General features: G+C 42.8%; 1 protein-coding gene across 2 annotated transcripts in view; it reads right to left on the minus strand.

Annotated features, from left to right (window-relative positions):
* The window catches only part of LOC120927666 (myeloperoxidase-like), a 104,139-nt gene extending 80,676 nt beyond the window's left edge, over positions 1-23,463 (minus strand). The window contains exons 1-6 of one of the 2 annotated variants that reach the window (XM_040338488.1): positions 23,355-23,463; positions 23,129-23,213; positions 17,140-17,233; positions 13,715-13,890; positions 9,792-9,912; positions 5,160-5,289 (exon numbers count right to left, since the gene is read on the minus strand). In XM_040338488.1, coding sequence (XP_040194422.1) covers positions 5,160-5,289; positions 9,792-9,912; positions 13,715-13,890; positions 17,140-17,233; positions 23,129-23,195 — 588 coding nt within the window. In that variant the 5' untranslated portion in view covers positions 23,196-23,213; positions 23,355-23,463. Of the gene's footprint in view, positions 1-5,159; positions 5,290-9,791; positions 9,913-13,714; positions 13,891-17,139; positions 17,234-23,128; positions 23,214-23,344 lie in introns of both variants that reach the window. The other variant, XM_040338487.1, reaches the window with a different exon arrangement.
* Positions 23,464-24,202: the final 739 nt, after the last annotated feature.

The following is a 24,202-nucleotide window of genomic DNA, read 5'->3' on the forward strand; positions in this document are numbered from 1 at the left end:
CTACAAACACTGTAGCTGCTGACTTTTAATAAGGACATTTACCTGTCCTAGTTGCCCGCAATGTGCCCCCCCCCCCCCCCCCCGAGGCCAATCCCTTGATCGTAACAGGTCCCGGCGCCGCCATCCTCACTAAGGGAAACAGGCAGTGGAGCCTTGCGGCTTTACTGCCCGTTTCCTACTGCGCATGCACGAGTCTCGCGGCGCTGTATGAATGGCCGGCTGCTCTCTGGGAAACACATAGTTCCCAGAAGGCAGCGCGCCCCATTCCCCAGAAGATTCGCCTAGCAACCACAATTTCTGGTAAGTAAAACATTTTTCAATCCATCCCCTTTAACACTAGTGATCCAGAACCCAGATTTAACGCCAGGGCTTGACAACAAACAGCTCTGGGGTTTGATAGGACGAGGCATAACTAGATTCATGCATTTTGCTACCTTGCAGGGATGGATATCTACGCAAGAAATATCTACCCTCTCACAGCCCCCCCTGAGCTCCTGGTCAGCTTTTCAAAATATATATTGTTTAAGGTCTATACCGGATGGGGAACTGTATGTTAGGCCATTGACATCCTTTGAGCACCTATGTGTGGCGGGGAAATATGTACCACATTTGTTGTCACTTTTGTATAAACTGGTTATTCAGCCTCCAGAGGGTCACGTCTATATATGCCGCTGGGAGGAGGACCTCCAAATTTATTTTACAAGCATGCAAATTAAAAGAATTATTTCACTGACGCACAAATAATCAATAGCAAGCCGCTTTTAAGAACAGGCTTACAAGCTGCTAGTTAGGTGGTATAGGGTCCCGGCCCTACTTAATAAACTCTATCCGCAAACCTCTAACCTGTGTTGGCGTTGTAAGAAAGCGCCAGGGACACTATTACATATCTTTTGGTCCTGACCTTTAATTACAATGTTTTCGAAGGAAGTGGGGAACTGGATTAAACAATTGACATCAGTTGACCTTAGTTCGGACCCTCTGGGATATCCCCTGCATTTAAATGCAATACCACTCCATAAATATAAAAAGTAATTGGTAGCATACATGCTGAATGCTGCTCAGGCATGCATTCCAGACCTATGGAAAGTCTATTATCACACCATCTTTTAAACATTGGTTTTCTAGAATAAATGGAATTAGGATAATGGAAAATATGACAGCCTTATTTTATGCTAGAGAGGAGAAATATATGGAAACCTGGCGACCATGGACGACCTTTACCTGTACATCTCAGTATGCTCATTGCCTTTTTGTTTAGTTTCCAAGTATTAATTTGAGTATGGATGGGCCTGGCTGGGGGGGACGTCCCTGGGGGGGTCTGTGTTTTTTTTCTTCCTTTGTCTCTCTCGTGACCCCGAGGAGATGGGGTCGGAGGAGAGGTTACTTTTATTTTTAACGAGAGAAGGGAAGGTAATAATAATGGAAGAATTTAAGCAGCGATTTGAAAGGTATGTACTTTAGGTTAATAATAGTAGTGAAATTCTTAACTAGGCATATTTTCTGTGGCTTTATATTCCTAATTTTATGAATTTTAATTTGATATGCTGCAGGTCCTATTTGTGTTTTTTTTCTGTTTTCTCGTTTGGTCAGATGGTTAGATTTTCTCTTTACTGTAACATAGGTTTATTCCTTCTCTTGATATTAATATTGTCTATATGTTCTATTATAACTGAAAAAAAAAAAAAAAACTTTTTTTGAGTAAAGAATTATATATAAAAAAAAAAAGAAATAAAAAAAGAAAACTGTGTTGAAACCACACATGTGAGGTATTGCCGCGATTTTTAGAGTGAGAGCAAAAATTCTAGCCCCAGACCTCCTCTGTAACTCAAAACATGCAACCTGTCGAATTTTTTATCCACTTCCCGCCCAGTCAATAGACAATTGACGTCCGGGAAGTGGTTGTGAAATCCTGACTGGACGTCTATTGACGTCCTGCAGGATTTCATGCCGGCGGGCGCCCGGTGGTGCAGAGTGTCAGTCTGACACCCTGCATCTCCGATCTCGGTAAATAGCCTCTGGCGGAGGCTCTTTCCCATGTGATCAGCCGTGTCCAATCATGGCTGATCACGATGTAAACAGGAAGAGCCGTTGATTGGCTCTTCCTCCTCGCGTCTGATAGAACATTTTCGGTCTTTTTTTAGTTGTTGCGCAAAAAATAAAAATCGCAGACGTGATCAAATACCACCAAAAGAAAGCTCTATTTGTGGGAACAAAATGATAAAAAAAATTGTTTGGGTACAGTGTAGCATGATCGCGCAATTGTCATTCAAATTGGCTTGGGCAGGAAGCTGCGTAAGTGCCTGGTATGGAAGTGGTTAAATGTCGCCTATGGAGACTTTTAATGTTAAAAGTTTGTCGCCATTCCACGAGTGGGAACAACTTTGAAACATGACTTGTAAAAGCGCTGCGCAATTACGGTGTTACAAAAAGTATTGCAACGACTGCCATTTTATTCTCTAGAGTGTTAGAAAAAAAATATATAATGTTTGGGGGTTCTAAGTAATTTTTTAGCAAAAAAATATTTTTTTGTAACTTGTAAACCCCAAATCACAGAAAAAGGCCTGGTCCTTAAGTGGTTAATACAAATTTATCCAAAGTTATGAATTATCCGAAAAAACAAATGCTGCATCTAAACGAATGGAACGTAACAAATTAATAACAATAAATAATAATGATAAAAACGTTTAAATATTATTATTTATTATTATTATGATTATTATTATTATTATTATTAATTTGTTACGTTCCATTAGTTTTGATGCGGCATTCGTTATTTCGGATAATTTGTAACTTCGGATTAATTTGTATTCGTTACATTCACTAACAGCCAAATTTGAAAGGAAATTCCAATACCTATAATTTAATAGTTAGTTAGTTATCTCAGATTTTTTAATTTTCAAATTTTTGGATTTTCGTTCTTTTGAATTTTTGGATTTTCTTTCTAATTTTTGGATTTTCTAATTTGCGGATTTTAGAATTTCCAAACTTCCGAGTTTCCAAATTTTCAGATTTCCGAATTTTTGGATAAATTAAATTTCTGAATTTTTTAATTTTTGCATTTCCAAATTTTCCAAATTTCTGAATTTTTTAATTTTGGAATTTTGGCATTTCCGAATTTTTGGACTTTCGGATTTCCAATTTTTCGCTTTCTGAAAATGTTGCATTTACCGGATGATCCGAAAAAACAAAGAAAAAACGAATGAAACGAAAACGATTTTTTTTTTGGCAGTGCACGTGTCTAATTTTCACTAACTATAAAGTAAAATAATTATCAGCAGGCACAAATAAAAATCCTACTAAATCTGAAACATTATGTTGTATTGAGTTAATGAATAAAGCTCTGTGTGGGTTAATTCCCATGTGCAATGTGGCCTGTACAGTATAAATTGTTGGTTTGTGGTTGCAGCCACCTAGAGCTGTGTGCAGGCAGCTTAAATAAGTAAAAACCTGTGCCCCACATCTGCATGCGATGCATATGATTGCAGTATGTTAGTGTGGGGAAAAGACAATATGTCTCCTCACTGCCTGATAAAATGCTCTCTGAAGAGTGATCCAAATGTTGATCACGCTTTAGAAAGTACTGCACATGTCAACAAGCACCTAACTTTGAGCGAATGAATAGGAAGTGCTCTGTGGCTTCCTGTTCATTCACAAACTGAAGCACCACTTACTATATTTACTATGCTTCAGTTATGAATGAACACAGAAGCGTTCGGTAATGACTGCTCACTATGCTCATTCAGGAAAGGAAGGGGCCAGTAATTATGACATATTAACTGCTCCTCCACTTTCCATCCTGCCCCTTCCCCCTCAGCCATCGGGAGAGGAGGAGATGAGAGGAGGCAGATAACCGATCCCTCTGTGGCTCCCCCTTGCAGTGCAGCTGGTGGGAGGGAGAAGAGAGAGGAGAGGAGGCAGATAACCGATCCCCCTGTGGCTCCCCCTTACAGTGCAGCCGGTGTGCGGGAGAAAAGGGGAGGAGAGGAGGCAGATAGCCGATACCCCCGTGGCTTCCCCTTGCAGTGCAGCTGGTGGGCGGGAGAAGAGGAGGAGGGGAGAGGAGGCAGATAGCTGATCCCCCTGTGGCTCCACCTTTCAGTGCAGCTGTTGGGAGGCAGAAGAGGGGAGGAGAGGAGGCAGATAACCGATCCCTCTGTGGCTCCCCCTTACAGTGCAGCTGGTGGGAGGGAGAAGAGGAAAGGAGAGGAGGCATATAACTGTTCCCCCTGTGGTTAGCTCCTTGCAGTGCAGCTGGTGGGAGGGAGAGGAGGAGAAGATGTGCTGTGGGGGCGCAGCTTCAATGATAGGGCAGTAGAGCCGGCCCTCCTAATCAGCAGGTGCCCGGGCCCCCCTGTTTAACTGATGGGGCCCAGCCGGGTACAGAAGGGCTGTCTGTACTACCATTATCAGCAGCCCTGTTCTGCAGGCTGAAGCAGTGGTTTGCGTCAGAGATTTTATCTTGGGTCAGGCCTATACAGTCTGTTTAGTAAATTATGTAGCGCTTACCCCCGAAGGAGCCGCTGGTTGATTTGGGATCGGCGTATTAAGTTACCAAACTCTTCTGTCTAGGGGTAATACTTGTGAGTGTGGGCAAAAGAACAAGTGTCCAGCCGGTAGTGTGAGTTTCCAATGCTTTATTCCAAGGCCAACAAGGCCAACATCAACATGACAGACAGAAGAGGAAAAGGTTGATGAGAAAGAAAAACTTGTAGTATCAGGCCTTGGATATCAGAAAGCAAAGAGAGCAAGCCTGCTCTCAGCACAGACAATTCAAAACGTCGCCACCCTCGCCAGGGTGGGTAAGTGCCCCCTGGACAGGCAATTAGCTTGAACCTGGCAGCCAAAGGGTCACTTGCAATAATCAGGGAGGAAATAATGCCTCTGCCACAGGCATAGTAACTTTATTCAGTATAATCAGAGCATAAGGACAGAGAATCCTCTCAGCACAAACTAACAATCAGTGAATGGGAGCAACTAAAAAAGGGGGGGGGGGCGCTACAATTTTATACCTAACAGTACAAGCTCTGACCAGACTGACCTTTTGAAATCCAAGCTTTTAAAATGATTTGGTGTCTCTTTTTAGCATGGCGTAGCAAAGTTTGAATGACTATGTACACATACACACAGATAATGTTTTTGCTTTGGAAAGCTAGTATTACCTCGGGTAGATAGAATCCATTAATAGTACGATTTTCTGTCCAGCCTCTGGGAGAGTTAGCACCATCTTCATAGGCTGGTTTAAGGAGTTGTATGTAAGCTGTGTTTGCAGAACCAAGGTTCGGGTTCTTCCTGCAAATTGTACGGGAGAACAAAATAAGCATTTAAAAAAAAAATTTTTTACAATAAAGACAGCAAATGTAAACTCACAATTTACTAAGACTGTGCACCAAGTTTCTTGCACTTTGACTCAACTCATACAGGACCTACATTTTTTGAAGTATGTACTAAACTAATCTATCATCAGATAACGGGAACCAGAATTTTTATTAAATTCTATTACTAATTGTTATTGAGCACCTCACCCAATTTAACCGGTTACCAATTGTGCTATAGCCAACTGACGGCTACAGCGTGGCTCGATAACTCTGGGAGGGCATACTATGACTATGATAACTGTGGGGCGCGCACATGGGACTATCTGTGCCCACCAGGGTTCACGGGGCCCGGTGCAACGCGGGTCGCAGGAAAGGGCCAATGACAGTGGCCCTTTACCACGTGATTGGTCCAATGACAAAGCAATCACAATGTAAAAACATCGGCCGTTTACCACATGATCGCTCCGTCAAATGAAGGAGCGATCACTTGTAAACAAACCGGCGTCATGTGATGACGCCAGTTCCTCCCTCTCCTCTCTGTACCGATTGGTACAGTGTGAGAGGAGAGTGGGGAGAGCGGGTGGCAGCAGCAGCACTGTGGGCTGGATCTGTGACAAATGCAGTCACAGATCTAGCCATCCATCCCTGCGCAATACTCTGCAGTACCCTGCAATTCCCTGGGCAATACTCTGCAATTACCCGCACAATACTCTGCAATTACCCGCACAATACTCTGCAATACCCCGCACAATACTCTGCAATACCCCGCACAATACTCTGCAATACACTGCACAACACTCTGCAATACCCTGAAATACTCCAATACTCTGCAATACTCCAATACTCCAATACCTTGCCAATACTCCGCAATAGTCACCACTCACTGCTACGATCGAAGCCAGGATAATTTTTTTTAATTTCAGGCTTCCCAGCCTAGAGGTGAGATGTGAGGTCTTATTGACCCCATATCTCACTGTAAAGAGGACCTGTCATGCTATATTCCTATTACAAGGGATGTTTACATTCCTTGTAATAGGAATAAAAGTGATCAAAAAATTTATTTTTGGGGAAAAAAGTGTCAAACTAAAATAAATAAAGTAACATGAACAATAAAATATATATATATATTTTTTAAAGCGCCCCTGTCCCTGTGTGCTCGCACACAGAAGCGAATGCACACGTAGTCCCGCCCACATATGAAACCGGTGTTCAAGCTACACATTTGAGGTATCGCTGCGAATGTTAGAGCGAGAGCAATCATCTTGGCCCTAGACCTCCTCCGTAACTAAAAACATGTAACTAATAAAAATAATTAAAACGTCACCTATGGGGATTTTTAGTAGAAAAGTTTGGCACCATTCCACGAGCGTGTGCAATTTTGAAGGGTGACATGTTGGGTATCTATTTACTTGGCATAACTTCATCTTTCATATTATGCAAAAACATTGGGCTAAGTTTACTGTTTTGTGTTTTTTTTAAAGCACAAAACATTTTTATTTTTAAAATGTTAAAAAAATTGCTGCGAAAATACTGTGCAAGATAAAAAGTTGTAATGGCCGCCATTGTATTCTCTAGGGTAAGGGTCTTCAAACTATGGCCCTCCAGTTGTTCAGGAACTACAATTCCCATCATGCCTAGTCATGTCTGTGAATGTCAGAGCTTTACAATGCCTCATGGGATGTGTAGTTCCGCAACAGCTGGAGGGCCGTAGTTTGAGGATCCCTGCTCTAGGGTCTTTGCTAAAGAAGCATATATAATGTTTTGGGTTTCTATGTAATTTTTTAGCAAATAAATTATGATTTTTAAATCTAGGAGAGAAATGTCAGAATTGGCCTGGGTGCTCCAGAACGCTTGATGGTGCTCCTTGCATGTTGGGCCTCTGTATGTGGCCAGGAGGTGATCAAATACCACCAAAAGAAAGTTCTATTTGTGTGAAAAAAAGGACAGAAATTTCATATGGGTACAATGTTGTATGACTGAGTAATTGTCATTCAAATTGTGAGAGCACCGAAAGCTGAAAATTGGTCTGGTTAGGAAGGGGGTTTAAGTGCCCAGTGGTTAAAGGAGTTGTAAAGGAAAAAAAAACGTTGCCTAAAATTAATGTCTGCAAGGTAGACAGACGGAATAGTGTAATGATTCTGTTAAAAAACAAGTAAATACCAATTAAATTCCTTCATCTATATCACCTCCGGCGTTCTAGTTTCTGTTCTCTCATTCACTTCCTGGTTTGCATCGCTCGTTCATGTAAGAACTACATTTCCCAGTATGCATTGTGGCACGCCCACTAATTCACACCTCCTTGAAGTCTCTAACACGTAGAGAGCGTCCTGCCGCACAGATGTAGTTCCCAGGAGGGGGCGAGCACATCACTGACCACCGCAGTAAAGCCTCCCTTCACGGTGGTTAGTAAAAATCAAACAAGCAGGAAGTGAACAGAACAGAGAAGAAAAAGAGCAACTTCTGACCAAAAACCAACAATGAGGAAGTGAAAAGAGGAATGTCTGCAGGTAAAGGATGCTTATTATGAAAAAAAATGTTTTCATTTACAACACCTTTAACCTGCATATTGGTCCGGGTCTTAACCGATTAAGGGGGCGTGGCAGGAGGTCTGTCCTATCCTTACATACTTTTGCTAATAGGTGTCCCTCGCTACGATCGCAAAAAGTTAGGATATAGGAAAAGGAACAATGAAAAGCTTACAACAGCCTTGATGCACAGCTACTGTTCGATAGGATAGCAAGGATACCTGGACTTTTGCTTTAGAGTAATTATAATTGAAAACAAATCTAAAAAGTTGTCGTATCTAAATCCCAAATCCAGATTTTTTTCTTTAATTTAGAATATTGTGTGCCTAGCCTGTGTTTTCTAACTGTGGGGGAAGTGCTTGTACTAGAGGAAAACATGGATCTGGTTTGCAGAGACACAGGATTCATGTCTTCCCTACTGACAGAACGGCAATCTGCCATGTTTAGGCAGACTGCTGTTCTACCTGTGTACTGAGTGATCTGTTGGTGCCGGTGGACATTGGGTCTGCGATACCTGCCTAATCACAGCGGGAGTGACCTGACGGCGCACGCACTTGCACCCACTACCCAGAATCATGTGTATATATATATATATATATATTAGTGGTGTCAAGCGATTAAAATTTCTAATCGCGATTAATCGCATTAATGTCATAGTTAACTCACGATTAATCGTGCGATTAAGGAGGTTCACCCTTTAAAACATTTTTTTTTTTGTTTTCTTATTTATTTATTTTTTTTTTATAATATTAAATTGTGTTTTTTTATTTTTTTACATTTTGATCACTTTTATTGCTGTCACAAGGAATGTAAACATCCCTTGTGACAGCAATAGGTGGTGACAGGTACTCTTTATGGAGGGATCGGGGTCTAAAAGACCTCTGAGCCCTCCTTTGCACTTCAAAGTATTCAGATCGCCGAAAACTGCGATTCTGAATACTGTGTACTTTGTTAAATCCGGCGCCATTGGCAGCCAAGAAACCCGGAAGTGACGTCATGACGCCGCTTCCGTGGTTTCAATGCGGAGACTGAATCAAAGCCGTTTAAGGCTTAGTGTCAGTCTCCGCCTGAACACAGAACGCGGCGGATGGAGGATCGGGTCTCCCGGTGGGACGGGAGGCCCGGTCAGAGCGGCGAAAGGCGGCGGGAGGGGGGGGATGTCCCCTCCCGCTCCTCCGGCATAACAACCGAGCGGCTTTTAGCCGCATCGGTTGTTATGTTTGGATAGCCGATCGCCCGCTCTAAACAACGGTACCGGGATGATGCCTGCGGCTGCAGGCATCATCCCGGTATAACCCCCGAACGCCGAGGACGCATATATGCGTCCCGTCGGCGTGAAAGGGTTAAGAGGTACGTGCTGACAAAAAAAAATGTTTTAAAGGGTGAACCTCGTTAATCGTGCGATAAAAAAATTGACGGCGTTAAAATGGGTTGGTGTTAACGCCGTTAATAACGCGTTTAACTGCAGCACTAATATATATATATATATATATATATATATATATATATATATATATATATATATATATATATATATATATATATATATATATATATATATATGTGTGTGTGTGTGTGATCCTGCAGACAACAGCCGCCCTGTAGCAGTAGAACTGCTATAGAGCACTCAGGAAGCGGTTAAGGTAGTTTGAGGCTTTTCCCAATCTCCTAGTGGAAAAAAACAACATGTTTTTAATGCTGCTTTTGTCGCCGTTATAGAGATTTCACGTCATTCCTGTTCTGTCTACCACCCATCATATGACAAAAGTGAGGAGAAAATTCCCAAATAAGGACTCAGTCGCTTCATCTAAAACTTATCAAAGAAAGTTTTGCACTGTATTTATATCATTTATAATTCTTTGAGATGACACCTTTCTAAAACAGGTAGACCGGGAATATCCTGCAAATAACAAATATTCCACAAATAACGTGGGACGCTAGAAGTTCTCACCTATTATTACACTCTCCATTGATAGTGCGGTAGGGAGAATCGGAGCAAACCTTGGGTAGATACTGGTATGCACATCCCGTCAGTTTACTAATGATTTCCTTCTGCTCAGCAGTCAACACATCTAGACATTAAAGAAAACACATTATTTGGCATGTATTCCCATAGTGTAATACTGGAAATTGGAGAAAAGCACCAATTGAGACGTAAATCAGTTAAAGAGTAGAACTGCATTAGATAAATACAGTAAAACCTTGGATTGCGAGTATAATTTGTTCCAGAAACATGCTTGTAATCCAAAGCACTCCCATAAGAAATAATGAAAACTCAAATGATTCGTTCCACAACCATTTATTCATAAGACCTTAGATTTATAGTCCATATAAAAAAGATTATAGCAATGTGATAGGTTGTGCAACCATAAAATGTCCATCCACAAATGGAAGCCTTCACAAGGGGATTAGAAGCAAAATCCAGCAGGAGGTACAGAGTAGTAAAGAGAAGAGAGACGCCTCTAAGTGTAGCAATATGGGTACATTTAACCACTTAAGGACCGCCGCACAACTATATACGTCGGCAGAATGGCACGGCTGGGCATATGGACGTACAGGTACGTCCCCGTTGGCGGCGTGATCGCGACACGGTCCTGAGCTCCGTGCTCGCACCTGCGGGACCGGCGGACCTGATCGCTGCTGGTGTCCCGTGATCAGGTCACAGAGCTGAAGAACGGGGAGAGGTAAGTGTAAACAAACCTTTCCCCGTTCCTCCGAGTGTAATACCACGTACACATGGTCGTTTTTTCAAAATGCTCTAGCAAAGCGCGGTTACGTTCAGCGCGTAAGACGGCACTCTGTTCCATTCAAGCTTGCGTCATAACTTGCTTCTGAGCATGCGCGGGTTTAAAAACGTTGTTTTAAACGTCGTTTTACCCACACACTATCATTTTAAATGACACAAAAAACAACAAATGACGTTTTTAAAAATTTTGTTTTTTTTCATCACAAAAAACGACCGTGTGTACGCGGCATTAGTGTCACTGATGGTCTGTTCCCTGTCATAGGGAATGACGATCAGTGACGTCACACGCCAAGCCACGCCCCCACACAGTAGTAATCACTCCCTGGGAAACACTTAACCCCTTCAGCCCCCCTACAGGTTAACCCCTTCACTGCCAGTGTCATTTTCACAGTAATCAGTCCATTTTTATAGCACGGATCGCTGTAAAAATGACAGTGGTCCCAAAATGGTGTCAAAAGTGTCCAATGTGTCCGCCATAATGTAGCAGTCATGATAAAAATCGCTGATCGGCGCCATTAGTAGTAGTAAAAAAAAAAAAAATGATTAATAAAAATGCCATAAAACTATCCCCTATTTTGTAGACGCTATAACTTTTGCGAAAACCAATCAATAAACGCTTATTGCGATTGTTTATTTATTTTTATCAAAAATATGTAGAATAATACATATCGGCCTAAACTGAGGCAATTTTTTTTTATATATATATTTGGGGGATATTTATTATAGCAACAAGTAAAAAATATAGCATTGTTTACAAAATTGTAACTCTACTTTTGTTTATAGCGCAAAAAATAAAAACCGCAGAGGTGATCAAATACCACCAAAAGAAAGTTCTATTTGTGGGGAAAAAAAGGACGTAAATTTTGTTTGGGAAACACGTCGCACGACCGCACAATTGTCAGTTAAAGTGACGCAGTGCCGAATCGCAAAAAGGCCAGGTCCTTTACCTGCATAATGGTCTGGGTCTTAAGTGGTTAAAAGGTACAAGCTAAATCATATATTATAATGTTATATGCTATACGATAATAATTCATTATTTAGCTATTTACTGTAAAATTACTGGTTGGAAGTTATAACTTCAAACTTCAGTAATTTGTCCATTAAGCCACCTGCTTGAGTACAGTTTTTGAAAATATATAAAATACCTTAAAAACAATATAATAATTAATTGTATATTACTTACCTATGTTTTTTTTTTGGATACTATGAAAGATGATGTTACGCCAAGTAAATGGATACGTAACATGTCATGCTTTAAAATTGCGCACGCTTGTGGAATAGCGCCTAACTTTAGTACTTAAAAATCTCCATCGGCGATGCTTTAAAGCGGAATTCCACCCAAAAATGGAACTTCCCCCCTCCTCCGGGGTCACATTTGGCACCTTTCAGGGAGGAGGGGGGAGCAGATACCTGTCTAATACAGGTATTTGCACCCACTTCCGAGCATAGATAGCCGCATAATCTGCGGGTATCAACGCCACTCCCCCCCCAGGGCTGTCTTCTGGGAGACACAGGGACCATTCGGATCGCACAGCACGACTCGCGCATGCGCAGTAGGGAACCAGGACGTGAAGCCACAAGGCTTCACTTCCTGATTCCCTTACCGAAGATGGCAGACGCAGCATCCAGGGGACGGGTCGGCTTCGGGTGCCGACATCACGGGCGCCCTGGACAGGTAAGTGTCCTTATTTTAAAAGTCAGCAGCTGCAGTATTTGTAGCTGCTGACTTTAAAAAAATAAAACATTTGGTGGACCTCCGCTTTAAGTTTTTTTACAGGTTACATGTTTAGAGTTACAGAGGAGGTCTAGTGCTAGAATTATTGCTCTCGTCCAAACGATCGCGGCGTATGTAACCTGTGTGTATCTGGCTCTGATACTAGTCAGTGCCTCACCAGCCACTGACCTCACTGCACGTCCCTGCACTACTATTGGTCAGGATAGGGTCAAGGCTGCACAGGAATACAGCACTGAAAGAAGTGTACTGGAGTCCAGGGGCCAGATCCACGTACCCTGGCGCATCTTTCCGTCCGGCGTAGCGTATCTCTGATAAACTACGCCGCCGTAACTTACAGCGTATTTTTTTACAGCGTAAGTTACGGCGGCGTAGTGTAACTTTGGCGGCGTAAGGGCGCGCAATTCAAATGGATGTTATGGGGGCGTGTTTTTTGTAAATACGTCTTGACCCAACGTAATTGATGTTTTTTTTGAATGGCGCATGCGATGTCCGTGGGGGTATCCCAGTGCGCATGCTCGAAATTAACCCGCAACAAGCCGTGACGTTACGACGTGAATGTCATTCTACGCAAAGCCCTATTCGCGAACGACTTACGCAAACAACGTAAAAAATTCAAAATTCGACGTGGGAACGACGGCCATACTTAACATAGGATACGCCTCATATAGCAGGGGTAACTATATGCCGAAAAATGCCTTACGGAAACAACGTAAAAAAATGCGCCGGACGTACGTTCGTGGATCGCCGTATCTAGCTAATTTGCATACTCGACGCGGAAATCGACGGAAACGCCACCTAGTGGCCAGCGTAAGTATGCACCTTAGATCCGACAGCGTACTAAGACGTACGCCAGTCGGATCTAGCCCAGCTTCAGGCGTATCTTGTTTTGTGGATACAAAACAAAGATACGCCGGAGCAAACTAGAAGTTACGTGGCGTATCAATAGATATGCCAGCGTAACTTCTTTGTGGATCTGCCACCAGATCTCTCTGCTAGATACAGGCAACTCTACTGTCATTCTGCAACTGGGAATAGTAAAGATGATTATTACAGGAATAATTGACATCAATTGGCTTCATGTACACTTGTCTGAATTTCTGTCTTTGATTGGGGTGGGGGAGTATTAATTCCAGTTCTTATTGACAATCAGAATTTACTCTTTGTGATTTGCTGACAATGCTGTTTTAAAAAAGAAAAATCATCAAATAAACATGCAATTAACAAATTAACTAAAACTAGAAATTATAGCCACATCTGAAATATATTTTGCCAAGATGGAAAGATACCAAGTACTGTATAGTTTGTGCTTTTTTATTTGAAAAAAGTATAATATTTCTAGTTTTGTGCCACTAGAGGGCAGTTCTGATATACAGTATTTATTTCAATGTGATACCTGAAATATTGACGGAACTTGGATAGATGCATTTTAGTTTCTCTTCAATAACCCGGAGGGTCACTTCCTTGTAATCAGCAGCTCTGATAGCGTTTCTGCATTGGCCTACGGATTGTCTGACATATGCTATAGTATCAGCAAAACTTGCAGATTCTCTCTTTGCTCGCTGCTTCAGGCTAAAAAGACAAAAAACATGTTATTCACCAAGTTGCTCTAAATATTCTGACAAAGGTATACATCTATCATAGAATACAAGAAGCTGGTGTTCCTCTTTGTTTTCTGTATATACTGTATGCGCCCTGTTCCTGGCTTCCACATGTGTTCAGTGGAGAGAGGAAGGGCCTCCGATCGATCCGTGCAGCGAATAGGCTTCAGTGTACAAGAGAAGAGTCATTGGCATGTTAAAGCTACCTGTTTTGCATGTTTGGAGGGGTGCTGGGGAGGATAGGGGTGCAGATACAGGGAGGACAGGCACACACATCAGCCAACGTACTTATTAGAAGGTGAAGGGCATAGGTGAACATTACATTACAATAAAACTTTCACCTTTATTTTATGGTCATTGATATGTTTTCCGCCATATAGTAAAATGACAGCGGCAGGCACCCTCTCTCCCTCTGGGTGGACGTCATATGACATCCTTGTTTTCCCAGCGTTCTAGCGAGCGCGCGCCACCGGAGACGCATGCTCGCCGCATCACAGGGTACTCGATGCGTGTGCCCGGCGGGCCGCGATGGCTGCCGGACACCCGCGATTGCTCATCACAGAGCCGGGACGTGGAACTGTGTGTGTAAACACACAGCTCCACGTCCTTTCAGGGGAGAGGAGAACTGATCGTATGTTCCTTGCAGGGGAGGGCTGGCAGGGGGGGCAGGGTGGAAATCTCCCCCTGGGCTGGTGACACTATGCACAGCCACCGGCTGCCACTACCAAATGCTGTTTTTGCAGAGCAGGAATATGCCTGCTGGAGCTCTGTTAACACAGGTCATGGCCGCTGCTCACCTCCCACTGTGCAGCCGTGTCTGTGTCAGCTCCGAGGTAGATGGCTGCAGAGCTATGTCTCGTCTCACACATAGCTCAGCCTCAGCGCACACCAGCGCTGACATCCCCTTCTCTCTCTTCTGAGTCGGCCCTGCCCACACTCCCCGGGCATGTGTGGGCACTGGACAGGAAGTTTGAACCCAAAAAAGCATCAGACAGCCTGCCTGCGCCTCAGCCTCCATCCTGGTAAGCTCACCCTCTCTAGTCTCTCCTGCCTCCCAATGTATAAAAAGGGGTGCTTTGTGGACTTTGTTAAAGGGGAGGGGGGCAGGCTTTGATGAGCAGAGACTTTCTTTACACAATAGTCCACAGCATGCACCCTTAAATCAAGTTTCCCAGAACACCCCTTACATCAGATCTGATGTATATGGGGTCTGTGCGGACTCTGATGTAAGGGGAGGCTCTGTGGGGACTCTGATGTAAGGGGGGGGCTCTGTGCAGACTCTGATGTAAGGGGAGGCTCTGTTCAGACTCTGATGTAAGGGGAGGCTCTGTTCAGACTCTGATGTTAGGGGAGGCTCTGTGCAGACTCTGATGTAAGGGGAGGCTCTGTGCGGACTCTGATGTAAGGGGAGGCTCTGTGTGGACTCTGATGTAAGGGGGGCTCTGTGTTTACTCTGATGTAAGGGGGGCTCTATGCGAACTCTGTTGTAAGGGGGGCTTCTGTGCGGACTCTGATGTAAGGGGGTCCTCTGTGCCGACTCTGATGTAAGGGGGGCCTCTGTGCCGACTCTGATGTAAGGGGGGGTCTCTGTGCAGACTCTGATGTAAGGGGGGACCTCTGTGCAGACTATAATGTAAGGGGGGCCTCTGTGCGGACTCTGATGTAAGGGGAGGCTCTGTGCGGACTCTTGTGATCATAAAAAATCTTAGACTGTTTTCCTCGATCCATCACTTTTCCACGCTCTATGGGCCCATTGACTGGACTTGCCCCCCAGGCCTAAGGCTGCCAGCCCTCCCCTGGTTCCTTGTATATAGGAACAACGACCGGTTTCCTCCTCTCATCAGTCCCCTCCCCCTACAGTTAGAAGCACTTCCTAGGACACAATTAACCCCTTGGAGTGTTAACTCCTTCCCTGCCAGTCACATTTATACACTAATCAATGCATTTTTATAGCACTGATCGCTGTATAATTGTGAATGGTCCCAAAATAGTGTCAAAAGTGTCCAATATGTCCGCCGCAATGTCACAGTCACGATAAACAGATCACCGCCATTAGTAGTAAATAAAAAAATAAAAATTACATAAATCTATCCCCTATTTTGTAGACGCTATAACTTTTGCGCAAACCAATCAATATACGCTTATTGCGTTTTTTTTTTACCAAAAATATGTAGAAGAATACGTATCGGCCTAAACTGAGGAAAACAAACATTCATTACTTTTTTTTAAATTGGGATATTTATTATAGCAAAAAATATTGGAGCAGATCCACAAAGAAATTACGCCGGCGTATTTATTGATACGCCGGCGTAATTTCAAAATTCCCGCGTCGTATCGTTGTTTTGAATCCTCGTCTTCGTACGCCGTCGGATCTAAGCTGTAATTTTTCGGCGGCCGCTAGGTGGCATTTCTGTCTAAACCGCGTCGAGTATGCAAATGAGCTATTTACGGCGATCCACGAACGTACGTCCGGCCGGTGCTTTTTGTTACGTTGTTTGAGTTCGGCTTTTTCCGGCGTATAGTTAAAGCTGCTATACTGAGGCGTACTTAATGTTAAGTATGGCCGTCCTTCCCACGTACAATTTTGAATTTTTTACGTCGTTTGCAGAAGTTGTTCGCGAATAGGAATTTGCGTAGAATGACGTCACCGTCGTAAGCATTGGCGGGTTCCGCTTTAATTTCGAGCATGCGCACTGGGATACCCCCAGGGACGGCGCATGCGCAGTTCCAAAAAAAACTTGTTTACGTCGGGTCACGACGTATTAACATAAAACACGCCCCCATTAGATCCATTTGAATTCCGCGCCCTTACGCCGCAAGAGATACACTACGCCGCTGTAACTTATGGCGTGGCTTCGTTGTGGATTCAAATTTAAAAAGATAAGTTACGGCGGCGTAGCGTATCTTAGATACGCTGTGCCCGGCGCAGATGTATGTGGATCTGCCCCATTGTGTTTTGTTCAAAATTGTCGCTCTTTTTTTGTTTATAGCGCAAAAAATAAAAACCACAGAGGTGATCAAATACCACCAAACGAAAGCTCTATTTGTGGGGAAAAAATTATCAAAATAATTTGGGTACAATGTCGCACGACCGCACAATTCTCATTCAAAGTGTGACAGCGCTGAACATTGGCCTAGGCAGGAAGGGGGTGAAAAGGGCCGGTATGGAAGTGGTTAAACAAGAAATATGTTGCATTTCAACATTCCTAGTTTATCTTACCTTTTACGAGTTTCAGCATAAGCATTATCGACTAAGTGCTTTGCTTGTTTCACGCTGTCTTTAAGAAAATTGTCATTAAGCTCTGTCAGCTCACCTAAAAAAAAAAAAAAAACTGAATGACATTGGGTAAGTTAAAGTGATTCTAAAGCTTTTTTTTCTTAAATGTTCACTCACCTGCTCTATGCAAAATCTGCTTCCTCTGGGAGCATTTATGTGGGATACATCACAAGCTGCACTGCCTGCACCCATAGACTTAAAGAGCATGGCTCGGCCCCATCCCCACTCTCGTCTCAGATTTGATTGATAGCAGGGGGAGCCGAAGTGCCCAGTGAGAAGAGAGAAAGCCATAAGACCCGGTGTTCTTGTGCACAACCCTGGATTGAGACTAGGGCTCAGTTAAGAATAAGGGGGGCTGATGGGGTTCCTGGTCACAGAAGGCTTTTTTGCATCAAGGTAAGCGCATTGGAATGAGTCTCTGAAGCAGCTGGCGGAGATCAGCAAAACCGGTCAGGCTACTCCTTGGTTCACCTCTGGATGATGACCACCTTACTTTTTCAACACACCGTATGAGATGGCGATTCTTATGGCACAGGCTTACCGTACCCCACATAAGGACATTAGTGCGCCAAAGATCCGATAAGTATACCTATATTTTGGAATACGGATTTACCACACTATACTTTGTCTCTCTTGCACCTGGATTGCAGTTGGGCCGCTCCTGGCTGGGGATGGTAGCCTTGAGTTGTATGAGGACTTTATGTGCAGTGAGAGGGAGACCACAGAGTTTTGACCTTTATTTGAACAAGTAAACTCAAAAGAGCAATTAAAATAAAAAATATATAAATTTATTAACAAGGTATTAAGAAAAATAAAAAACTTTAGAAAACAAAAAGACAATAACAAATAAATCACAATACAAGGAGCAACGTGAATCAACCATGCAGATCACCAATAGTAGATTATCCCAGGAAGGGGAAGATCACGGTAAAACTAGGGCCCCATACACACGGGAGGATTTATCCGCGGATACGGTCCAGCGGACCGTTTCCGCGGATAATTCCTCTCGAGGATTTCAGCAGATTTTAATGCGATGGAGTGTACTCACCATCGCATTGAAATCCGCGCCGAAATCCTCTGGCGATGACGTGTCGCGCCGTCGCCGCGATTATGACGCGGCGACGTGCGCGACGCTGTCATATAAGGAATTCCACGCATGCGTCGAATCATTACGACGCATGCGGGGGATCCCTTCGGACGGATGGATCCGGTGAGTCTGTACAGACCAGCGGATCCATCCGTTGGGATGGACTCCAGCAGATGGATATGTTGTGCATGTCAGCAAATATTCGATCTGCTGGAATCCATCCCAGGGGAGAAATATCCGCGGAAACAGATCCGCTAGAGTGTACACACCATAGGATCTATCCGCTGAAACCCATTTGCTGGGATTTTTCAGCGGATGGATTCTATCGTGTGTACGGGGCATAAGAGTCAGGTAGAAAAGGGAAGTTTCTCGACTAGTTTCGCGATTAAATCGCTTTGTCAGGAGAATTCTAAAATTAATCAATATACATTCATTAATATTAGCATTAGCAAAAACAAGCGGTTGGGCTGAATATGTACAAACACATAGAGACCAACCCTACACTAAAAACATTATAAATAATATAAATAATGTATAGTTTGGGGAACAGTCAGTGTGATGCTTACCTAAAGCAAAAATCCCATTAGCTCAGACGCCAAGGCCATCATAAGGAGAGGTCTCCCGCGGCGACCCAGGGGGACAAATTGGAGATGGACCTCATCAACTAGATATATAATATAATAGGCGAGCCATGAGTGAAGCCATAAAAATGTGTTTGAGGGGAAGTGCAGGGCAGGAAAGGGGGGGGCAACAAAAAGAAGGCGGCGGGGGAGGGGGGGGGGAAAGGAGAAAAAGAGAGAGAGGGAGGGGGTGGAGAGGAGGGGAAAAAAAAATTCCTCCACTCCCTTTCCCTCCCCCCTTTTTCCCTCCCCCTCCTCTCAACCCCCTCCCTCTCTCTTTTTTTTCTCTTTTCTTTTCCCCCTCCCCGCCTTCTTCGTTTTGTTGCCCCCCTTTCCCGCCCTTTTCCCCCCCTCTTTTCTTTTCCCCCCTCCCTCCCCTTTCCCCCTCTCTTTTACCCCCCTTCCTCTTAATTTCTCTTTTTCCCTTTCCCTCCCCCCCTTTTTTTCTCTTCTTTCCCCCTTCTTTTCCCTCACCTCCCTCACATTTTTCCCTCACATCCAATTCCTTTTCTTTCATTACGCACACATTTAATTTCATGGTTTGGTCATGCTACTTTTTTTCATTGGGGGGTTCAACATCCTCACTGGCACCATTCATGTGCACTTTCCCTCAACCACATTTTTATGGCTTCACTCATGGCTCACCTATTATATTATATATCTAGTTGACGAGGTCCATCTCCAATTTGTCCCCCTGGGTCGCCGCAGGAGACCTCTCCTTATGGTGGCCTTGGCGTCTGAGTTAATGGGATTTTTGCTTTAGGTAAGCGTCACACCGACTGTTCCCCAAACTATACATTATTTATATTTTTTATAACGTTTTTAATGTAAGGTTGGTCTCTATGTGTTTGTAAATATTCAGCCCAACCGCTTCTTTTTGCTAATGCTAATATTAATGAATGTATATTGATTATTTTAGAATTCTCCTGACAAAGCGATTTAATTGCGAAACTAGTCGAGAAACTTCCCTTTTCTACCTGACCCCTAGTTTCACCGTGATCTTCCCCTTCCTGGGATAATCTACTATTGTTGATCTGCATGGTTGATTCATGTTGCTCCTTGTATTGCAATTTATTTGTTATTGTCTTTTTGTTTTCTGATGTTTTTTATTTTTCTTAATAAATTGTTAATAAATTTTATATATTTTTTTATTTTAATTGCTCTTTTGAGTTTACTTGTTCATCCTGTACCGCTACAGTCCTATTTGCCCTCCCCTTTCTTTAGCTTTTTGCTTTTGGTCTTTTGGGTCTTTTGGGGTCCCTCAAGTCCTACTTCTATTCAAACTGATTCATTAGGATGATGGTACCACACAATTTATATGTCGTGTATTGAGAGGCTAACAATTAATCAACCTTTATTTGAAGTTGATCAAGTGATCAAGACCTTGCATATACAGTAACACCGGCTATTACACCTCCTTTGGACCACTGTCACTTTAGTTCTCCCCAGTTACATCTTTACCGCATTTCATCAACTCACTCTCCTCCCCTTTGACAGTATAAACGGAGAGACTACCTATTGAGACCTGTCAGACCCATGGCCTGCCTTTTGGAGCACTATTTATGGAATTCCTGTATTTACCCACTTGCCCTAATTTGGTTTCAATCAAGAATACTTACTTTCCCCTGAGAGGCCACACAAGCCTGGGGATGAATCCACAATATTCAAATCCTACATCTTTCATTTTTTGTGTGGTCACAATTTGACATCTGGAGTTGGACCAATGCCTCGTACACACAATCAGAATTTCTGATGGAAAAAGTCAGACGGAATTTTTTCATCGTATATTCCGACCGTGTGTATGCCCCATCAGAGTTATTCCGTCTGAAATTCGGACGGAGTTAGAAAAAGAACATATTTTCCGTTCGTCTGTATGGAACTCCGACGGAGAAAAACCATGCATGCTCGGAAACAATTGGACGCATGCTCAGAAGCACTGAACTTCATTTTTCTAGGCTCGTCATAGTGTTGTAGGTCATCCCGTTTTTGACTGTCATAATTTGGTGTGTCCGTGTGTATGCAAGACAGCTTGAACGGAATTCCGTCGGAAAAACCCGTCAGAGTTTATTCCGACAGAAACTCAGATCGTGTGTACAGGGCATTACTGTTTTACTAGCATGTTTGCTCTGTTTTATTGATGTTTTTACTCTGATATGCCCAGTGACTTTTTGATACCAATAATTTTTTTTTCTATTCACAACCAATGCAAGGTGAGTGGAGTCACAGTTTGTTTATATTTCGGTTGATTGAGCATAATCAGGTTTTTATTTGAGTTTTCATTTAGGTAACAAACCTTAATGCAGCGTACACACGACCGTTTTTCATGACGAGAAAAATGCCATTTTTTTAAATGGTCATTAAAAACGATCGTGTGTAGGCTCCAGAGCATTTTTCTCGACGAGAAAAATGGGCATTAAAAATTTAGAACCTGCTCTATTTTTCCTTGTCGTTTTTCATGTCGTCGTTTTCTCGTCGTGAAAGGCTTTAACGACGGGGAAAAAAACGCACATGCTCAGAAGCAAGTTATAAGAAGGGAAATTTGCATAATCAGCCCAAAGGGTGGCGCCATTCGAATGGAACTTCCCCTTTATAGTGCAGTTGTACGTGTTGTACGTCACTGCGCTTTGCTCAAGCATTTTTTTTTCACGATCGTGTGTATGCAAGGCAGGCTTAAGAGGAATCACGTAGAGAAAAAATTTGTTTTTTTTCCATGACCTGAAAAAACGGTGGTGTGTATGCAGCATAAGGCTTTAAAATCACTTTAAGAAAAATATGGTATTAAATAACGATCAAGGATGTTTTAGTGTCATTTTCTAGACCACCAACAGCATCAGCAAAATGGTACAATAAATAAAAAGAGGTGAAATTTGGAGCATTGCATGATTTTATCCTGCCACATATGAGCAACTTAATTCTGTTCTGTAAGGCCTTGTACACACGACCGAACATGTCTGATGAAACTGGTCCGCGGACCAGTTTCAGCAGACATGTTCGGTCGTGTGTACGGCCGACCGGACAGGTTTCCAGCGGACATTTGTCCAGCCGACCGTTTTGCAGCGGACAAATGTTTCTTAGCATGCTAAGAAACATGTCCGCTGGAAGCCTGTCCGTCGGGCATGTTCGGTCGTCTGTACAGACTCACCATACATGTCCGATCGGCCGCCATCCCTCGCATGCGTCGAAGTGATTCGACGCATGCGTGGAAGCTTTGAACTTCCAGGGCCGCGCACGTCGCAGCGGCCACGTCCCCGCGTATCGTGTACTCGGGGATTTCTGTCTGATGGTGTGTACAACCATCAGACAGAAATCTCCGAGGGGACATGTCCGCTGAAAACGGTCCGGCGGACTGTTTTCAGCGGACTGTCCCCTCGTCTGTACGAGGCCTAAGTGATTTTCTCTGGAAATATCTCATTTTTAAATCAAATCCTACATGCATTTGTCATTGGGGGGGGGGGGGGAGATTACCTTTGTATACAGGCAGAAATATTTAAAATGTATAATGATACGTACATTAAAGCAGTATTAAACCCAAAAGTGGATGCTTATTATAATGCAGCTTACCAGTTCTTAGATGTGATGACTGTATTTGTTTTCTACTTTTTTTTAGGCTTTACTTCTTTCTTCTATTCTAGCCAGCAAGTCTGTTGTTTTTTGTAAGAACAAGCTCTCTAAAGATGCATCAGTTACAGGAATGAGACAAAGCATTTACCACTGACGGGGGTGCTTACACTGATCAGCATTTATTTATTTTGGTAAAAACCTGTATCCCAAATGAAAAAAAAAAAGAAACTGCTTGCTATAATGGCCTATAATGTGTTATCTGTAGTTTGGCTTCAAATTGTTTAGTGTATCTAAATCTTCTAGTACATCTAAAACTCCCCGAACTGACAATGCTGCTGTCCAAATATGTCCCCTGTTCTCATTCATCCAGTAGAGGCACTCTAATGAAGGAGGTGTGTTACTGACCAGATCACCAGATAAAAACAGAGGGGAGAAAAGTCTTCAATAAGAAAACTAGTGCAGTCACCACATCTAATCGTTGATAGGCTACATTATATAACATTTCTGGTTTTGGGTTTATTATTGTTTGTATTTATCAGCACAGGACAGAATTATAATCAAATTTAGTTTGGTTGGTTTTCAGCTTTTTACTCATCAGGAAGCATCATCTATAGTTTCAGTATAATAATTGTCTTTGTATATTATACAAAAAAAGAATAACTACCTTCATTGTAGAATGCTTCTGTCATAGATGCCAAAATGATCGCAGTGCATATTAAGAGAAACTTCATTGTCTCCTTTCTGTGTGCCTAAAAAATAGAAGTTAATACATACGGTACATGCATTTACATAGTTTCAATGGATTTGAAATACAGTGTTCTGGTGATTAAAATAAAAACTATCATAGTAAATAATTGTAATGTCTTAAGCAAATTCTTACCATCACCTACCTGTGTAATCCTGGGTGTTACTCACCCCTTTCACACTGCGGATTTATAAGGTTTAATCCTTTGGCTTTATAGAGAGTCACCCAATGGGTTGGTCTTGCCACCAATAGTGGGGAGGTTCCTACAGATTGGTTCCTGTTGGCAACAACACAGTAAATGTTTTGTCTATACAGATCATTCAAACATTCTTGTAAATTATCCATCAATATATGAAAATTGTTGGATTATTCCAGTAAAGTCTTGCAGATTGCTGTTCACTGACAACATTTCCAAATGCAAATTTCATATCAAACATTTTTCTCCTGAGAAATTGCATTACTCAATGTGTTTCAAGAATTGAGGTAGAACCACCAAACAATGACAGAAAAAAAATGACCAGATTTACTCTACTTTACTCTAATGCCGCGTACACATGACCGTTATTCATGTCATTGAAAAAAAAAAAAAAAATTCTCGACGTGATTCCTCTCAAGCCTGCCTTGCTCACACGCGATCATGGAAAAAAAAATGCTCTAGCAAAGCGTGGTGACGTACAACACGTACGACGGCACTATAAAGCGGAAGTTCTATTCGAATGGCGCCACCCTTTGGGCTGCCTATGCTAATTTCCCCGTCTCAGAACTTGCTTCTGAGCATGCGCGATTTTTTCCCCCTTTTTCACGACGTGGAAAACGACGACGAGAAAAAATAGAGCAGGTTCTAAATTTTTAACGCCCATTTATCGCGCCGAGAAAAATGCTCTGGAGCCTACACATGACCGTGGAGTTGGTTGCAATATTTAGCCACAGATAGACTTTAGAGGATATTCAAAACTGTAAGTACCATCTGACTATTTTTAGAATTATCCAAGC

Source organism: Rana temporaria, chromosome 2 (assembly GCF_905171775.1).
Source record: "Rana temporaria chromosome 2, aRanTem1.1, whole genome shotgun sequence".
In the NCBI taxonomy this organism is placed as follows: domain Eukaryota; kingdom Metazoa; phylum Chordata; class Amphibia; order Anura; family Ranidae; genus Rana; species Rana temporaria.